General features: G+C 47.0%; 1 protein-coding gene across 1 annotated transcript in view; it reads right to left on the bottom strand.

The window, feature by feature from the left end:
* Window positions 1–19,656, bottom strand: part of LOC137371058 (dynein heavy chain domain-containing protein 1) — a 373,825-nt gene that overhangs the window by 321,192 nt on the left and 32,977 nt on the right. The window contains exons 5-6 of the mRNA XM_068032957.1: window positions 9,599–9,755; window positions 524–775 (exon numbers count right to left, since the gene is read on the bottom strand). Of these exons, the coding sequence (XP_067889058.1) occupies window positions 524–775; window positions 9,599–9,755 (409 nt within the window). The remainder of the gene's footprint in view (window positions 1–523; window positions 776–9,598; window positions 9,756–19,656) is intronic.

Genomic DNA, 19,656 nt, shown 5'->3' with positions numbered 1-19,656 from the left:
TTTGACCCTTTCAGCCTAAACCCGCTGCTCTCATTCTCACCCAGGTATTTATGCAGCCCTTTTTTGAAGGCTGTTAATCCACTCTGCAGCTGTTAGTTGTACCGGGACGTACTGTGCGCACAAACAAATTGCATGTTCATCTGCTGCTGTTTGTGAATTAAGGTTCTGATTTGTTTTGGTTGATGGAGGGGTTTTGGCCATGACATGCATCTGATCCACTGGAATAGCTGGACAGGGACTCGTGTGAGTGTCTCAATCGATAAATGGCACCTCTGACAGTGCAGCACTCTGCTAGCACTGCACTAAGTGTCATCCTACATGATGAGCGTGACTCGATCCCTGACTGCATTAATGTAGTGAGGAACCAGGGTACTGGGATCGATCACCCACAATGGGGAGGACTAGGGAACAAATCCTCATGTGATGGTGACTCTCAGTTGCTCAGTGATTTTCTGTTTTATGATCTTCCTATTCTGACACCCAGTACTCTGTTCTCCAGTTCTGAGTATTTCGAAGCTCATACCTGCAGCACATGTTGGATAAAGTTGCTGACTTCACTTTGCGCCATGGTGATGAGATTCTGCACCGTCATGTGACAGACCAGAGCTCTGAGCCGTCCCAGGCTCTGAATCACCTGCTTGGCCTCTTGCAGGCGTCTCTCTGCCACCTCCTGCTGCACTCGCTGGTGGTGCATGGTCTCCTTCAGGAAGTTAGCTTTTATTAGCTGTAGCTGTGTCTCACAGTCTTGAACCATCTTGTAACTGTCCTCACGCACCTGCACCACCAACAAGATCTGAGTGAGTCAGACTGCCAGTGTCTGAGTTCAGAGCTGCATCAAGTTAAGAGGAAATCACTAAGTCTAGAGTCCAGAGACTGCATTAGATGCTATGAGAGAAGGTTACAGAGTAAACTTGCTGGAGGAGGTACTGTTACAGTCTGAAGAGAGAAGTGGATAGTAACAGAAACCGTCTGTTATGGAATGCTCAGAGGTATCAGCTAGTTTCCAAAGAGTTTTAGAGAGTACGAGAGAACATTATCAAGGGGCCAATAATATTTCAGAGCATTACACATTTATAAAGAGTAGTACAGAGAGTTTGAAACTGTTAGAACTAGGTAATATTAAAACGAGTTACGTAATATTAGCGAGGCAGTGATAGCATTAGAATGTTAGACACTTTTACAGAGAACTTGATAGTATTGAAGACTTTTTGAAACTGGTAGGCGATTTCAGGTGGTATTAGAGAGTAAGATAGTCTGAAAGATTACTTGAAAATGAGAGCTAAACCAGATGTACTTTCATGTTAGTTACAAAATTAGAGCAGTCCACGCATCAGAGAGGGATGTTACAGTGTCTACAGGAGCATTAGTGAATGGTTACAGAATATAACCTGTTTGTGGCATTGATACAGTGTCGTCTCACTAGTCGTATCAGTGTCCTCGTGCACACCCCTCACTAATCCAGTGTCAGTGTCCTCGTGCACTCCCTTCACTGATCCAGTGTCAGTGTCCTCGTGCACTCCCTTCACTGATCCAGTGTCAGTGTCCTCGTGCACTCCCCTCACTAATCCAGTGTCACTGTCCTCGTGCATTCCCCTCACTAATCCAGTGTCACTGTCCTCGTGCACACCCTTCACTGATCCAGTGTCAGTGTCCTCGTGCACTCTCTTCACTAATCCAGTGTCAGTGTCCTCGTGCACTCCCTTCACTGATCCAGTGTCAGTGTCCTCGTGCACTCCCCTCACTAATCCAGTGTCACTGTCCTCGTGCACTCTCTTCACTGATCCAGTGTCAGTGTCCTCGTGCACTCCCTTCGCTGATCCAGTGTCAGTGTCCTCGTGCACTCCCCTCACTAATCCAGTGTCAGTGTCATCGTGCACCCCCCTCACTGATCCAGTGTCAGTGTCATCGTGCACCCCCCTCACTAATCCAGTGTCAGTGTCCTCGTGCACTCCCTTCACTGATCCAGTGTCAGTGTCCTCGTGCACTCTCCTCACAGATCGAGTGTCAGTGTCCTCATGCACTCCCCTCAATAATCCAGTGTCAGTGTCCTCGTGCACACCCCTCACAATCCAGTGTCCACGTGCAGTCCCCTCACTGATCCAGTGTCAGTGTCCTCGTGCACTCTCCTCACTGATCCAGTGTCAGTGTCATCGTGCACCCCCCTCACTGATCCAGTGTCAGTGTCATCGTGCACCCCCCTCACTAATCCAGTGTCAGTGTCCTCGTGCACCCCCTTCACTGATCCAGTGTCAGTGTCCCCATGCACTCCGTTCATTAATCCAGTGTCAGTGTCCTCGTGCACTCTCTTCACTGATCCAGTGTCAGTGTCCTCGTGCACTCTCCTCACAGATCGAGTGTCAGTGTCCTCATGCACTCCCCTCAATAATCCAGTGTCAGTGTCCTCGTGCACACCCCTCACAATCCAGTGTCCACGTGCAGTCCCCTCACTGATCCAGTGTCAGTGTCCTCGTGCACTCTCCTCACTGATCCAGTGTCAGTGTCCTCGTGCACCCCCCTCACTAATCCAGTGTCAGTGTCCTCATGCTCCCTTCACTAATCCAGTGTGTGTCCTCGTGCACTCCCTTTACTAATCCAGTGTCAGTGTCCTCGTGCTCCCTTCACTGATCCAGTGTCAGTGTCCTCGTGCACACCCCTCACAATCCAGTGTCCACGTGCAGTCCCCTCACTGATCCAGTGTCAGTGTCCCCATGCACTCCGTTCATTAATCCAGTGTCAGTGTCCTCGTGCACTCCCTTCACTAATCCAGTGTCAGTGTCCTCATGCTCCCTTCACTAATCCAGTGTGTGTCCTCGTGCACTCCCTTTACTAATCCAGTGTCAGTGTCCTCATGCTCCCTTCACTAATCCAGTGTCAGTGTCCTCGTGCACTCCCTTCACTAATCCAGTGTCAGTGTCCTCATGCTCCCTTCATTAATCCAGTGTCAGTGTCCTCGTGCACTCCCTTCACTGATCCAGTGTCAGTGTCCTCATGCTCCCTTCACTGATCCAGTGTCAGTGTCCTTGTGCACTCTCCTCACTATCATAGAATCATGGAATAGTTACAGCACAGGAGGCCATTCGGCCTGTCATGTCCGTGCCGGCTCTCTGCAGGAGCAACTCACCTGGTCCCACTCCCCTACCTTTTCCTCGCAGCCCTGCAGATTTTTTTCTCTTCAGATAATTATTCAGTGCCCTTTTGAAAGCCACAATTGAATCTGCCTCCACCCGACTCTCGGAGTGCATTCCAGATCCTGACCACTCGCTGTGTGAAAATGTTTCTCCTCATCTCCCCTCTGGTTCTTTTGTCAATCACCTTAAATCAGTGTCCTCTGGTTCTCGATCCTTCCACCAATGGGAACAGTTTCTCTCTAACTACTCTGTCAGACCCCTCAAGATTTTGAATACCTCTATCAAATCTCCTCTCAACCTTCACTTCTCTAAGAAGTATAATACCAGCTTCTCCAATCTATCCATGTAACTGAAGTTCCTCATCCCTGGAACCATTCTTGTAAACCTTTTCTGCACCATCTCTGAAGCCTTTACATCTTTCCTAAAGTGCGGTGCCCAGAATTGGACACAATACTCCAGCTGAGGCTAACTAGTGTTGTATAAACGTTCATTATAACTTCCTTCCTTTTGTACTCTATGCCTCTATTTATAAAGTCCAGGATCCCATACGCCTTATTAAGCACTTTCTCAACCTGTCCTGTCACCTTCAATGATTTCTGCACACATACCACCAGGTCCCTCTACTCCTGCACCCCCTTTAGAATTGTATCCTTTATTTTATATTGCCTCTCCTTGTTCTTCCTGCCAACATGTATCACTTCACATTTCTCTATATTAAATTTCATCTGCCACTTGTCTGCTCATTCCACCAGTCTGTCTATGTCTCTTTGAAGTCTATCACTATCCTTCTCACAGTTCACAGTCCTTCCAAGTTTTGTGTTATCTGCAAATTTTGAAATTCTACCCAAGTATAGGTCGTTAACAAAAACTAAGAAAAGCAGTGGTCCTAATACCCCTGGCAAACCCCAGTATAAACCTTCCTTGTCTGAAAAACAACTGTTCACAACTACTCTCCGTTTGCTGTGACTCAGCCAACTTCGTATCCATGCTATGTACCTTTTATTCCATGGGCTTCAACTTTGCTGACAAGCCTTTCATTTAAGTCTAAAAGGAATGAAACCGGACGGACCACCTGGCATCGACCTAGGCACTGGAAATGACAAATGCAAATCCAGCCCTGTTGATCCTGCAAAGTCCTCCTTACTAACATCTGGAGGCTTGTGTCAAAATTGGGAGAGCTGTCCCACAGACTAGTCAAGCAACAGCCTGACAGTCATACTCACCGAATCATGCATTACAATGTCCCAGACACCACTATCACCATCCCCGGGTTACGTCCTGTCCCACCAGCAGGACAGACCACCAGAGGTGGCAGCACAGTGGTATACAGACAGGAGGGAGTTGCCCTGGGAGACCTCAATATTGACTCTGGACCCCATGAAGTCTCATGGCATCAGGTCAAACATGGGCAACGAAACCTCCTGCTGATTACCACCTACCGCTCCCCCCCCCCCCACCCCCCACCCCCCACAGCTGATGACTCAGTACTCCTCCATGTTTAACACCAACTGGAAGAAGCACTGAGGGTGGCAAGGGCACAGAATGTACTCTGGGTGGGGGACTTCAATGTCCATCACCAAGAGTGGCTCGGTAGCACCACCAAGTGGACAATCCATCTCGGCCTCTTCCTGTGATCCCCAGGATCACAGATGCTGGTCTTCAATCAATTTGATTCACTTCACGTGACATCATGTGTTGTCAATAAGGAATGAAACCGGACGGACCACCCGGTATTGACCTAGGCACCGGAAACAACAACGGCAAACCCAGCCCCGTCGACCCTGCAAAGTCCTCCTTACTAACATCTGGGGGCTTGTGCCAATGAGTTATCCCACAGACTAGTCAAGCAGCAGCCTGACATGGTCAGACTCACTGAATTATATCTTACAGACAATGTCCCATACACGACCATCATCATCCCACCTGCAGGACAGATCCAGTAGAGGTGGTGGCACAGTGATATACAGTTGGGAGGAAGTTGCCCTGGGAGTCCTTAACATCGACTCTGGACCCCATGAAGTCTCATGGCATCAGGTCAAACATGGGCCAGGAAACCTCCTGTGATTACCACCTATCTCCCTCCCTCAGCTGATGAGTCAGTACTCCTCCATGTTGAACAGCACTTGGAGGAAGCACTGAGGGTGACAAGGGCACAGAATGTACTCTGGGTGAGGGACTTCAATGTCCATCACCAAGAGTGGCTCGGTAGCACCACTACTGACCGAGCTGGCCGAGTCCTAAAGGACAAGGCTGCTAGACTGGGTATGCGGCAGGTGGTGAGGGAATCAACAAGAGGGAAAAACATACTTGATCTCATCCTCACCAATCTGCCTGTCACAGATGCATCTGTCCATGACAGTATTGGTAGGAGTAATCACTGCACAGTCCTTTATTTATTTATTTAGAGATACAGCACTGAAACAGGCCCTTCGGCCCACCGAGTCTGTGCCGAACAACCACCACCCATTTATACGAATCCTACATTAACCCCATATTCCCTACCACATCCCCACCATTCTCCTACCACCTACCTATACTAGGGGCAATTTACAACAGCTAATTAACCTATCAACCTGCAAGTCTTTGGCTGTGTGAGGAAACCAGAGCACCTGGCAGAAACACACGCAGATACAAGGAGAACTTGCAAACTCCGCACAGGCAGTACCCAGAACTGAACCCGGGTCGCTGGAGCTGTGAGGCTGCGGTGCTAACCACTGCACCGCCCATGTGGAGATGAAGTCCTGTCTTCACATTGAGGATACCCTCCATCGTGTTGTGTGGCACTATCACCGTGCTAAATGGGATAGATTTCGAACAGATCTAGCAATGCAAAACTGGGCATCCATGAAGGACTGTGGGCCATCAGCAGCAGAATTGTACTCAACCACTCCGCTGGTTAGAGTCATAACTAGCGCAAAGGAAGATGGTTGTGGTTGTTGGAGGTCAATCATCTGAGCTCCAGGACATCACTGCAGGAGTACCTCAGGGTAGTGTCCTAGGCCCAACCATCTTCAGCTGCTTCATCAATGACCTTCCTTCAATCATAAGGTCAGAAGTGGGGATGTTCGCTGATGATTGCACAATGTTCAGCACCATTCGCGACTCCTCAAGTACTGAAGCAGTCCGTGTAGAAATGCAGCAAGACCTGGACAATATCCAGGCTTGGGCTGATAAATGGCAAGTAACATTCACGCCACACAAGTGCCAGGCAATGACCATCTCCAACAAGAGAGAATCTAACCATCTCCTCTTGACATTCAATGGCATTACCATCACTGAATCCCCCACGAGCAACATCCTAGGGGCTACCATTGACCAGAAACTGAACTGGAGTAGCCATATAAATATCGTGGCTACTAGAGCAGGTCAGAGGCTAGGAATCCAGTGGCGAGTAACTCACCTCCTGACTCCCCATCTGTCCATCATCTATAAGGCACAAGTCAGGAGTGTGATGGAATACTTTCCACTTGCCTGGATGGGTGCAGCTCCAACACTCTAGAAGCTCGACACTATCCAGGACAAAGCAGCCCTCTTGATTGGCACCCCATCCACAAACATTCACTCGCTCCACCACTGACGCACAGTGGCAGCAGTGTGTACCATCTACAAGATGCACTGCAGCAACTCAGTAAGGCTCTTTCAACAGCACCTTCCAAACCTGCGACCTCTACCACCTAGAAGGACAAGGGCAGCAGATGCATGGGAACACCACCACCTGCAAGTTCCCCTCCAAGCCACACACCATCCTGACTTGGAACTATATCGCCGTTCCCTCACTGTCGCTGCGTCAAAACCCTTTCTAACAGCACTGTGGGTGTACCCAAACCACACGGACTGCAGCAGTTCAAGAAGGCAGCTCACCAACACCTTCTCAAGGGCAATTAGGGATGGGCAATAAATGCTGGCCTAGCCAGCGACGCCACATCCTGTGAGTGAATAAAACAAAAGGCACTTTATCAATCGCTTTTGGAATTCCATGTACGCTACATCAATCGCATTACCCTCATCAACCCTCTCTATTACCTCATCAGAAAACTCAATCAAATTAGATAAACTCAATTTACCTTTAACTAATCCATGCTGGCTTTCCTTAACTAATCCACACTTGTCCAAGTGACTATTAATTTTGTCGTGGATTATCATTTCTAAAAGCTTTTCCACCACTGAGGTTAAACTGACTGTCCGGTAGTTGCTGGGCTTGTCCTTACACCCTTTATTAAATAGGATGTAACATTTGTAATTCTCCAGTCCTCTGGCAGCACCCCTTTATCTAAGGAGGATTGGAAGATCATGACCAGTGCCTGCGCAATTTCCACCCTTACTTCTCTCAGTATTCTCGGATGCATCTCATCTGATCCTAGTGACTTATCAACTTTAAGCATAGCCAGCCTTTCTAATCTATCCTCTTTATCAATTTTTAGTCCATCCATATGACCATACCATACAACCATACAATTTCAGAGCAGAAGTAAGCCATTCAGCCCATCGGGCCTGCTCTGACATTTAATAAGATCATGGCTGATCTGTTTCTGTCTCGAATTCCACATTCCCATCTACCCCCGATAATCTTTGATTCCCTTGCCTAACAAGGATCTCCCGAGCGCATGTCTCCAGTCTCTCAACTACCTCCTCTTTCACTGCAGCATCTTCCTGCTCTGCAAAGACAGATGCAAAGTAGATTAGATTAGATTAGAGATACAGCACTGAAACAGGCCCTTCGGCCCACCGAGTCTGTGCCGAACATCAACCACCCATTTATACTAATCCTACACTAATCCCATATTCCTACCAAACATCCCCACCAGTCCCTATATTTCCCTACCACCTACCTATACTAGTGACAATTTATAATGGCCAATTTACCTATCAACCTGCAAGTCTTTTGGCTTGTGGGAGGAAAAGTACTCATTTAGTACCTTAGCCATGTCCTCTGCCAGCATGCATAAATCCCCTTTCGGTCACTAATCAGTCCCACTCCTCCTTTTACTACTTATAGGCTGAGTCCAGTATCGGTGTCCTCATGCACTCCCCTCACTAACCCAGTGTCAGTATCCTTGTGCATTTCCCTCGCACTACCCCTGTTTCAGTTCTTATGTGCCGGTGGTGCTGTGGGTGCAGCGCTGGTGTTGTGTGTGCGCCGGTGCAGTGGGTGTGGCGCTGGTGCTGTGGGTGCGCCGGTGCTGTGGGCGCATCACTGGTGCGGTGCTGGTGCTGCGGGTGCATCGGTGCTGTGGGTGTGAGGCTGGTACTGTGGGTGTGCCAGTGCTGTGGGTCTGCTGGCGCGGCGCAGATGCTGTGGGTGCGGTGGTGCAGCAGTTGTTGCGGCTCTGGTGCTGTGGGTGCGGCACGGTGCTGTGGGTGTGGCGCTGGTGCTGTGGGTGCGGCGATGGTGCTATGGGTGTGGCGCTAGTGCTGTGAGTGCTCTGGTGCAGTTGGTGTTGCGCTGGTGCTGTGGATACGGCGCTGGTGCTGTGGGTGCACCGGTGTTGTGGGTGCGCCAGTGCAGTTGGTGTTGCGCTGGTGCTGTGGGTGCACCGGTGCTGTGGGTGCGCCGGTGCTGTGGGTGCGCCAGTGCAGTTGGTGTTGCGCTGGTGCTGTGGGTGCACCGGTGTTGTGGGTGTGGTGCTGGTGCTGTGGGTGCACCGGTGCTGTGGGTGCGCCAGTGCAGTTGGTGTTGCGCTGGTGCTGTGGGTGCGGCGCTGGTGCTGTGAGTGCTCTGGTGCAGTTGGTGTTGCGCTGGTGCTGTGTGTGCGGCGCTGGTGCTGTGAGTGCTCCGGTGCAGTTGGTGTTGCGTGGTGCTGTGGGTGCGCCGGTGCTGTGGGTGCGCCAGTGCAGTTGGTGTTGCGCTGGTGCTGTGGGTGCGCCGGTGCTGTGGGTCTGTTGGTCCTGTGGGTGCGCCAGTGCTGTGGGTCTGCTGGTGCTGTGGGTGCACTGGTGCTGTGGGTCTGTTGGTCATGTGAGTGCACCGGTGCTGTGGGTCTGCCGGTGCTGTGGCTGCGCCGGTGCTGTGGGTCTGCTGGTGTTGTGGGTGCGCCGGTGCTGTGGGTCTGCTGGTGCTGTGGGTCTGCTGGTGCTGTGGTGCACCGGTGCTGTGGGTCTGTTAGTCCTGTGGGTGCGCCGGTGCTGTGGGTCTGCTGGTGTTGTGGGTGCGCCGGTGCTGTGGGTGCGCCGGTGCTGTGGGTCTGCTGGTGCTGTGGTGCACCAGTGCTATGGGCCTGTTGGTCCTGTGGGTGCACCGATGCTGTGGGTCTGTTGGTGCTGTGAGTGCGCTGCTGCTGTAGGTGCTTTGGTGCTGAATGCGGCGCTAGTGCTGTGGGTGCGCCAGTGCTGTGGGTCTGCTGGTGCTGTGGGTGCAGCGGTGCTGTGGGTTTGTTGGTCCTGTGGGTGCACCAGTGCTGTGGGTCTGTTGGTGCTGTGGTGCGCTGGTGCTGTGGGTCAGCTGGTGTTGTGGGTGCGGCGCTGGTGCATACCAGTTGGAGAATTTCAGTGCAGTAATTGAAGAATTTCTGAAGCAAGCTGCAATCCTCGGCAATCCTGCGGTTATGGAGATGCTGGAACTCCTCCAATGTGTAAGATTCAGTCACGTGCACAGGCAGCCAGTGCACTTGCTGCAACTCCTGGATCAACCTGCAAGCAAAGACAGAGTCTGTTACACTGCTTTCCCCAGACGTTTCCTCCCATCTCTCCTAAAGATGCTGATTTTCACTGGGGTTTGGTTTCTAAAGGAACTACCTGAATCCCAGTGGGAGTCAGTGGGCTGAATTTTCATACAGAGGCGGAGGTGGGTTCTGGTTGCCTAATGTGTTACTGCCTCTGTTTTATTTTTCTGGAGACGGTTTCTTGGAGGATGAGTGCCTGGAGCGTGTGCAAAATGGGTTTCTGGGGCAGTACGTTGAAGAACCAACTGGAGATCGGGCTATTTTAGATTTATTATATAATGAGAAAGGGCTAATTTATAACCTTGCTGTAAAGCAGCCTTTGGGAAATAGTGATCTTAATATGATGTCATTTTACATGAAGTTTGAAAAAGATATTGTTGATTCTGAAATTAGTGTCTTAAAGCTGAACAAAGGAAACTATGAAGGTATGAGGGGCAAGTTGGCTATGGTGGATTAGGAAAATTTACTAAAAGATTTGACAGTAGGCAGGCAATGGCTAGTATTTAAAGAAGTATTACATGGTCTACAACAAATATACATTCCTCTATGACACAAAAACCCGACAGGAAAGGAGAATCAACCCTGGCTCACAAAGGAAGTTAAAGATTGCATTACATCATATGAAGTGGCTTACAAGATCGCCAGAAACAATGGTAAGTCCAAGGATTGGGAGCAATTTAGAACCCAGCAAAGGATGACCAAGAAACTGATAAAGAAAGGGAAAAGGGAATATGAATGTAAGCTAGCAAGAAACATAAAGGCGGACTGTAAAAGCTTCTTTAGGTATGTGAAAAGGAAAAGATTAGCAAGGACAAATAGCAAGGACAAATGTGGGTCCATTACAGGCAGAGACAGGAGAATTTATAATGGAGAACAGGGAAAAGGCAGAGAAACTAAACAATTACTTTGTGTCTATCTTCACGGAGGAAGATACAGAAAATCTCACAGAAACACTAGGGAACCAAGGGACTGTGAAAATGAGGAACTGAAAGAAATTAGTATTAATAAACTTGAAAAATTAACTGGATTGAAGGTTGGTAAATGCCCTGGACTGGATGAGCTACATACCAGAGTGTTGAAGGAGGTGGCTATGGAGATAGTGGATGTATTGGTGATTATATTTCAAAATTCTATAGATTCTGGAAAAGTTCCTGCAGACTGGAGAGTAGCAAATGTAACCCCAGTATTTAAGAAAGGAGGGAGAGAGAAAATGGGGAACTGTAGACCGGTTAGTTTGATGACAGTAGTAGGGAAAATGTTCGAATCTATTATAAAGGATGAGATAACTGGACACTTAGAAAATAATGATATGATTGGGCCGAGTCAACATGGATTTGTGAAAGGGAAATCATGTTTGACAAACTTGTTGGAGTTTTTTTTGAGGATGTTATAGCATAGATAAAGGAGAACCAGTGGATGTGGTGTAGGTGGATTTTCAAAGGCTTTTGATAAGTTCCCATACAGGAAGTTAGTAAACAAAATTAGAACACATGGGGTTGGGGGTAATATACTGCTATGGATTGAGAATTGATTAACAGTCTGAAACCAGAGAGTAGGAATAAACAGATCATTTTCAGGATGGCAGGCTGTTACCAGTGGGGGGTACCACAAGGATCAGTGCTGGGTCAACAGATATTCACAGCTATATAAATTATTTGGGTGTGGGGACCAAATGTAAAATTTTCAAGTTTGAGGATGACACAAAATGAGGTGGGAATAAGTTGTAAGGAGGATGAAAGGAGGCTTCAAGGGGATTTGGACAGGCTAATGAATGGGCAAGAACATGGCAGATGGAATATTATGTTGTTATGATTAAGGTGGGAGGAGTACATTGTTAATTCAGTCCCACTTCTCCACAAGTCACAGCATATCAATATATTTTCCCACTTACTGAAACAGCCAATTAGATATTCTATTTGTCCCCAGAATAAAGCACACCAACCAGGTTTCTTTGATAAACAACTAAATTATTTGTCTATTATAAAACCAAGTCTTAACCAATAATGAAGTATTGAAATATTAAAGCAGCGTATTATTATCCTAGCCCTCACACACGCACATACATCCAAAAACCGGTTAACCGGGACAAAAGTCGAATAGTTGGCTGCCACGAGGAATTTTACCAGGCGAAGTTGATGAACAGTCTGTTTGCGTAGACGTTTAAAGGAATTCAACTGCAGAAGGCTTCACATAGGTCTTCCATCAGGTGTGCAGCACCAGGTGTCAGTTCTCACACATTTGATGCAAAAGTCCTTTTTAAAGATGCAAGGCTTCTGCAGCATTCAGGGTTTCTTAACATTTCAGGAGGCTAGAGAACCACTTCATAGGCTTTTGCTTTTCACTAGCAGGGATTCTTCAGAGAGAGGTAATACAAAGAACAAAGAACAAAGAACAGTACGGCACAGGAACAGGCCATTCGGCCCTCCAAGCCTGCGCCGATCTTGTGCCTGCCTAAACTAAAACCTTCTGCACTTCCGGGGACAGTATCCCTCTATTCCCATCCTATTCATGTATTTGTCAAGATGCCTCTTAAACGTCGCTATCGTATCTGCTTCCACCACCTCCCCCGGCAGCAAGTTCCAGGCACTCACCACCCTCTGTGTAAAGAACTTGCCTCGCACATCCCCTCTAAACTTTGCCCCTCTCACCTTAAACCTATGTCCCCTAGTAACTGACTCTTCCACCCTGGGAAAAAGCTTCTGACTATCCACTCTGTCCATGCCGCTCATAACTTTGTAAACCTCTATCATGTCACCCCTCCACCTCCGTCGTTCCAGTGAAAACAATCTGAGTTTATCCAACCTCTCCTCATAGCTAATGCCCTCCAGACCAGGCAACATCCTGGTAAACCTCGTCTGTCCCCTCTCCAAAGCCTCCACATCCTTCTGGTAGTGTGGCGGCCAGAATTGCACGCAATATTCTAAGTGTGGCCTAACTAAAGTTCTGTACAGCTGCAGCACGACTTGCCAATTTTTATACTAATTTTATACCTGTCTGGTTTTTCTTCTGATCTCCTGGCATGTCCATATGCAGATTCCAACTGCACGCTTTTAGTCTAAAAACCAGCATTTTTTAACAATTCAAAGGGATATACATAAATGATTTGGAGGAAAGTATAGCTGGTCTGATTAGCAAGTTTGCAGACGACACTAAGATTGGTGGAGTAGCAGATAGTGAATGGGACTGTCAGAGAATACAGCAGAATATAAATAGATTGGAGAGTTGGGCAGAAAAATGGCAGATGGAGTTCAATCAGGGCAAATGCGAGGTGATGCATTTTGGAAGATCCAATTCAAGAGTGAACTGTGCAGTAAATGGAAAAGCCCTGGGGAAAATTGATGTACAGAGAGATTTGGGTGTTCAGGTCCATTGTTCCCTGAAGGTGGCAACGCAGGTCAATAGAGTGGTCAAGAAGGCATACGGCATGCCTTCCTTCATCGGACGGGGTATTGAGTACAAGGGTTGGCAGGTCATGTTACAGTTGTATAAGACTTTGGTTCGGCCACATTTGGAATACTGCGTGCAGTTCTGGTCGCCACATTACCAAAAGGATGTAGATGCTTTGGAGAGGGGGCAGAGGAGATTCACCAGGATGTTGCCTGGTATGGAGGGCGCTAGCTATGAAGAGAGGTTGAGTAGATTAGGATTATTTTCATTAGAAAGACGGAGGTTGAGGGGGGAACCTGAATGAGGTGTACAAAATCATGAGAGGTATAGACAGGGTGGATAGCAAGAAGCTTTTTCCCCAGAGTGGGGGAATCAATTACTAGGGGTCACGAGTTCAAAGTGAAAGGGGAAATGTTTCGGGGGGATATGCGTGGAAAGGTCTTTACGCAGAGGGTGGTGGGTGCCTGGAACGCGTTGCCAGCGGAGGTGGTAGACGCGGGCACGATAGCGTCTTTTAAGATGTATCTGGACAGATACATGAATGGGCAGGAAGCAAAGAGATACAGACCCTTAGAAAATAGGCGACATGTTTAGATAGAGGATCTGGATCGGCGCAGGTTTGGAGGGCCGAAGGGCCTGTTCCTGTGCTGTAATTTTCTTTGTTCTTAGTTCTTTCTTTGAGACTAACTTTTCCAAGCAAGTCTCATGCTAAGGCCTAAATTCTCTCTTGTCACAACAAAGGGTAGCTCTTAGATCCAAACCCCCTGTGGTTTACTTGAAATCATCTGGTTTCCAGTATTTGTTCACTGGTCAAAATCAGGAACCTCTTGTTGACCTTGTTTTTATTTTTTTAATATCACCCATAAAGTTCAGCTATCTCCAGATGTTTCAATGTCCATGAAATCCTTTTTTTTTTAAAGTTTAAAAAAAATATAGGTTCCCAGGTTTTTAACACATAAAAATGGAAATTCTGTAACAATGTGAATAAATGTGAAGTGATTCACTTTGGTAGAATAAACAGAAAGTCAGAGCATTTCTTAAATGATGAGAGATTGGGAAGTGTTGATGTCCAAAGGGACCTGGGTGTCCTTGTTCATGAGTCACTAAAAGCTAACATGCAGGTGCAGCAAGTAATTAGGAAGGCAAATGGTATGTTGGCCTTCATCGTAAGGTGTTTTGATTACAGGAATAAAGATGTATTGCTTCAATTGTATAAAGCATTGGTGAGACCACACCTGGAGTATTGTGTACAGTTTTGGTCTCCTTATTTAAGAAAGGATATACTTGCCACAGAGGGAGTGCAAAGAAGGTTCACCAGACTAATCCCTCAGATGACAGGATTGTCTTATAAAGAGAGATTGAGGAAACTGGGCCTGTATTCTCTCGAGTTTCGAAGAATGAGGGATAATCTCATTGAAACTTACAAAATTCTTACAGGGTGTAACAGGGTGGATGCAGATAGGATGTTTCCTCTGGCTGGTGAGTCTAGAACCAGGGCTCACAGTCTCAGAATAAGGGGAAGGCCATTTAAGACTGAGATGAGGAGGAATTTCTTCACTCAGGGTCAGTCTTTGGAATTCTCTACCCCAGAGGGCTGTGGAAGCTCAATCATTGAGCATGTTCAAGACAGAAATCAATAGATACCTGAATACTAATGACATCAAGGGATATGGGGATAGTGTGGGAAAGTGGCATTGAGGTAGATGATCAGCCATGAGCTAACTGAATGGCGGAGCAGGCTTGACGGGCTGAATGGCCTACTCCTGTTCCTATGTTCCTGGTGATGATGGCCACATGCCTGGTAGCGGCGGGCAGGCAGAGTAATTAAGCAGGCAATCGACAGGCTTTTTTAAACAGTGGTGCAATTCTGTCAGCAGCACACAGGCCTCATGCTGTTTCAGCATCTCGTCCAAGAACGTGAGGCAGCTGCACAGTGTAAAGCCATTGGCTAAATCGGTTGCCATTCAATCCTTTGTATAAAAAGGGGGAATCAGCAAAGAGCAGCTCTTGCATTGCTATTGACGTGCCACAGTGTCAGCAGAGCTCTCAGACTGGGAGGGCTATAACTAAAGAGGGGATTTGGAGTAGTGCTCAGGTGCCAGGGAAATCTGTCAGTGGAGGTCCTGGTGATTGAGTCTGTCTCTGGACATGGGGTCTGCCACGTCTAACTCCCACCTCCTGAACACGCCTGATGTCCTTAATTGTACGTGATCTAGGTGACGAGCCAATAATTGGATCCCTTTGTCAAAATTCTGATGGATGTCGCGCAAAGACCTCAAGTGAGTTTGAGACCCCAATGCTCCCAAGAATATTCATCCCAGTTTGTGTGGAACCCACATCATTCCCCAGTACTGACCCTCCATTAGTGCAGCGCTCCCTCAGTACTGACCCTCTGTCAATGCAGCACTCCCTCAGCACTGCTCCTCCAACAGTGCAGCGTTCCTTCAATACTGCCCCCCGACAGTGTAGCATTCACTCAGTACTGCCACTCTGACAGTACAGCACTCCCTCAGTACTGACCCTCCGACAGTGCAGCACTCCCTCAGTACCACCAACCCTGTAATATTACCTGTTCCTTTGATATGTGAGCTATTGTAAGACTTACTGGACTACAAATAATATCCAAAGAAAATGGGGGCTTTTATTATAGCTAGACCAGTCAGTCTTACGTCGGTAGTGGGCAAATTATTGGAGAGGATTCTGAGAGACAGGATTTATGATTATTTGGAAAAGCATAGTTTGATAAGAGACAATCAGCATGGCTTTGTGAGGGGCAGGTCATACCTCACAAGCCTTATTGAATTCTTTGAAGATGTGACAAAACACGTTGATGAAGGAAGAGCAGTGGATGTGGTGTATATGGATTTTAGCAAGGCGTTTGATAAGGTTCCCCATGGTAGGCTCATTCAGAAAGTAAGGAGGCATGGGATACAGGGAAAGTTGGCTGTCTGGATACAGAATTGGCTGGCCCTTAGAAGACAGAGGGTGGTAGTAGATGGAAAGTATTCAGCATGGAGCTCAGTGACCAGTGGTGTTCCACAAGGATCTGTTCTGGGACCTCTGCTCTTTGTGATTTTTATAAATGACTTGGATGAGGAAGTGGAAGGCTGGGTTAGCAAGTTTGCCGATGACACGAAGGTTGCTGGAGTTGTGGATAGAGTGGAAGGCTGTTGTAGGTTGCAACGGGACATTGACAGGATGCAGAGCTGGGCTGAGAAGTGGCAGATGGAGTTCAACCTGGAAAAGTGTGAAGTGATTCATTTTGGAAGGTCGAATTTGAATGCAGAATACAGGCTTAAAGACAGGATTCTTGGCAGTGTGGAGGAAGAGGGATCTTGGGGTCCATGTCCATAGATCATTCAAAGTTGCCACCCAAGTTGATAGGGTTGTTAAGAAGGCGTATGGTGTGTTGGCTTTCATTAACAGGGGGATTGAGTTTAAGAGCCGCGAGGTTATGCTGCAGCTTTATAAAGCCATGGTTAGACCACACTTGGAATATTGTGTTCAGTTCTGGTCGCCTCACTATAGGAAGGATGTGGAAGATTTAGAGAGGGTGCAGAGGAGATTTACCAGGATGCTGCCTGGACTGGAGGGCATGTCTTACGAAGAAAGATTGAGGGAGCTAGGGCTTTTCTCATTGGAGTGAAGAAGGATGAGAGGTGACTTGATAGAGGGGTACAAGATGATGAGAGGCATAGATAGAGTGGATAGTCAGAGACTTTTTCCCAGGGCGGAAAGGACTATCACCAGGGGGCATAATTTTAAGGTGATTGGAGGAAGGTTTCGGGGAGATGTCAGAGGTTGCTTCTTTACACAGAGAGTGGTGGGTGCGTGGAATGCACTGCCAGCGGTGGTAGTAGAAGCAGATACATTAGGGACATTTAAGCGACTCTTGGATAGGTACATGGATGATAGTAGAATGAAGGGTATGTAGGTAGTTTGATCCTAGAGTAGGTTAAAGGTTCGGCACAACATCGTGGGCCAAAGGGCCTGTACTGTGCTGTACTATTATGTTCTATTAACTAGAACATATATATACATATATATTACTGCACAAGGCACAACTAAACAAATCTCACTCTGTCGGGCTACATCCACAACTCCCTGGTCATGTGTGTGACATTACATCACTTCTTCCGGTGATCTTCATTTACAACCTCATAAAGTGGTCAGCTCCTAAGGTGGTCCCATAACATCCCCCTTTTTTCTAAAGATAAAAACATATTGTGATGCTCACATAAAGTGGAGTGATTGAAACTACAGTCACTCAACCTGAAGGGTTATAAAAATGGACTTTTCTTTTAAAAAGGTGGACAATGTGCTCCAAAATGGCCACCAAAAGTCAAAAGACCTAGCTTTGTATATTCAACTACTGTATACTAAAAACAAAAGAATACATTCCAAGCTAGGAACTGTTGACTGCACCCATTCTAAACTCAAGAGACATTTTTAAATTGAATGGGTTCTTCTGAAACAAAGAAGGTGTGAAGTAGCCACATCCTGGGCCATTGTCGCTCACCACAGGGAGGAAAGTCCCTGTCTCCAAACAGAGGTGAGATGTGAGAAAATTTTAACTTTAAAGGTAGCTCTCTGAAGAGAGAGAGAGAGAGAGAGAGAGAGACACACACACACAGAGACAGAGAAACTCAGGGAAAAGCATCACCAAAGCTTGCCCAACTGAGACCTGAGAGAAAATCCAGCAAACCAGAAACGAAGGCACCCTGCTGTAAATTCCACCTTTCTACTAGTGCAGCAGTGAACTGAAAGTGATCCCCTGTCTTCAAACAGAACTTTCAACCAACAGAGAAATCTACACCTCAGGCCTGTACTAAGGAGAACTTGACCTCTGAGAGAATTCAACTGGTTTACAATGAACCCCAAAACTCTAGCACAGTTCAACCCACTTATCCCTTGTCCTCCCTATCTGAGTGTGTGTGTGTGTGTGTGTGTGTGTGTGTGTGTGTGTGTGTGTGTGTGTGTGTGTGTGAGAGAGAGAGTGAGTGAGTGGTGAATGAATGAGTGGGTGTAGTTGTGACAATTTCAGGATAAGGCATGTTGCTCAATAAATAAATAATCTTCTGTTTTAAACCTACAAGAAAACCTCTCGCTGTCTTTTTATTTGACAAATAAAACACAAAAAGGTTAAACCCTGAATAACAAAAACACTTGCTGCGATCAGGTGGGAGTTGAACAGTGGGAACCATCCACACAACGTGGCAATAACAATATATACAATATACAATGATGTTGCAGTTTGGATTAATTGTACACAATTTAAGAAATATATAATTTACAAGTGAATAAGATTAACACTCTCTAAAACGTAGAGGAGGTCTGCTTATTCATCCCGATCTTGTTTCTGTCAACCTGTTCCTGAGCTGAACTCGTCTTGATGACTGCTCTGAAACTCTGGTGACTCTGAACTCTGGTTAGCACGTTCTTCCTCTGTGCTTGTAGCTTCTGTGCGTTCATTTTCAGACTTTGTCTTTGAACATGTCCATGATGCCGCAGGGTTGTCACATGTAATGTTGTTGTACAACTCTGAGTTGACCATTTCCACCCGAGAATTGCACCAGTGTGTGTCTGGACCTTGTACGATCTGGGCTGGTTGCATTTTCTAGCAACCTCTGCAGGATACTGAGTTCCCGAGACATGATTGAGGACTCTGACCTTCTGTCCTGCTTGTGATCAAGCTAATTCTGTCCAGCTTGCCTGTCATATGATTTCTTCATCTTCCCTTGTTTAGTCAGAAGTATATCCTTTACTGGGCAGGGTAGCCTTCCAAACATCAACTCTGCATGTCTGATGGAGTAGTTCAGAGGTGCAGCATTGCAAGCTTGAGATCTTGTCCCGTCTGCCTACACTTCAAAATTAGTGATTTGATGGTGCGCACCATGTGTTCAGCCATCCGTTGGACTTTGGATAATGCAGTGACAGACTCCACACCTGGCACATATGTCTTGGAATGGTCTCCCTGCATACTGCAGCCCATTATTGGAGATAATTTCTTCCAGCACGCCAAATAGGCTGAACAGAGAACTGACTATCAGCATCAATTGCATTTGATGTATTTCATAGCTGCCTGATGATTGGAAACCTGGTGAAGTAATCCATAACAAGGAGGAAATCATTACCTTGAATAAATCTGTGCCAATCTTCACCCATGAACGTAAAGGTGTTTCCTGTGGGATCAAGGGTTTCTTCTGTTGATTCAGCTGACAACTTTGACATGCCTCAAAGGATTTCACCACTGTCTCAACATCACTGTTGATTCCTGGCCAGTAGACTGTCTCTCTGACAAGGCATCTGGTATGTCCTATTCCTAAATGCCCTTGATGCAGTTTGGTTAGACTATCAGAGCACAGAGCTTCGGGTAATAGGACTTGTTTCTCTTTGAAAGTCAATCCTTGTGATATTTGGAGCTCATCTCAATACGGCCAGAAACAGCGGAGACATTCGAATACTTCCTGTATGGTGTCAGG

Source organism: Heterodontus francisci, chromosome 6 (genome assembly GCF_036365525.1).
Source record: "Heterodontus francisci isolate sHetFra1 chromosome 6, sHetFra1.hap1, whole genome shotgun sequence".
In the NCBI taxonomy this organism is placed as follows: domain Eukaryota; kingdom Metazoa; phylum Chordata; class Chondrichthyes; order Heterodontiformes; family Heterodontidae; genus Heterodontus; species Heterodontus francisci.
Note: the sequence above shows the minus strand (reverse complement) of the source record. Positions and strands in the feature narration are given on the sequence as shown.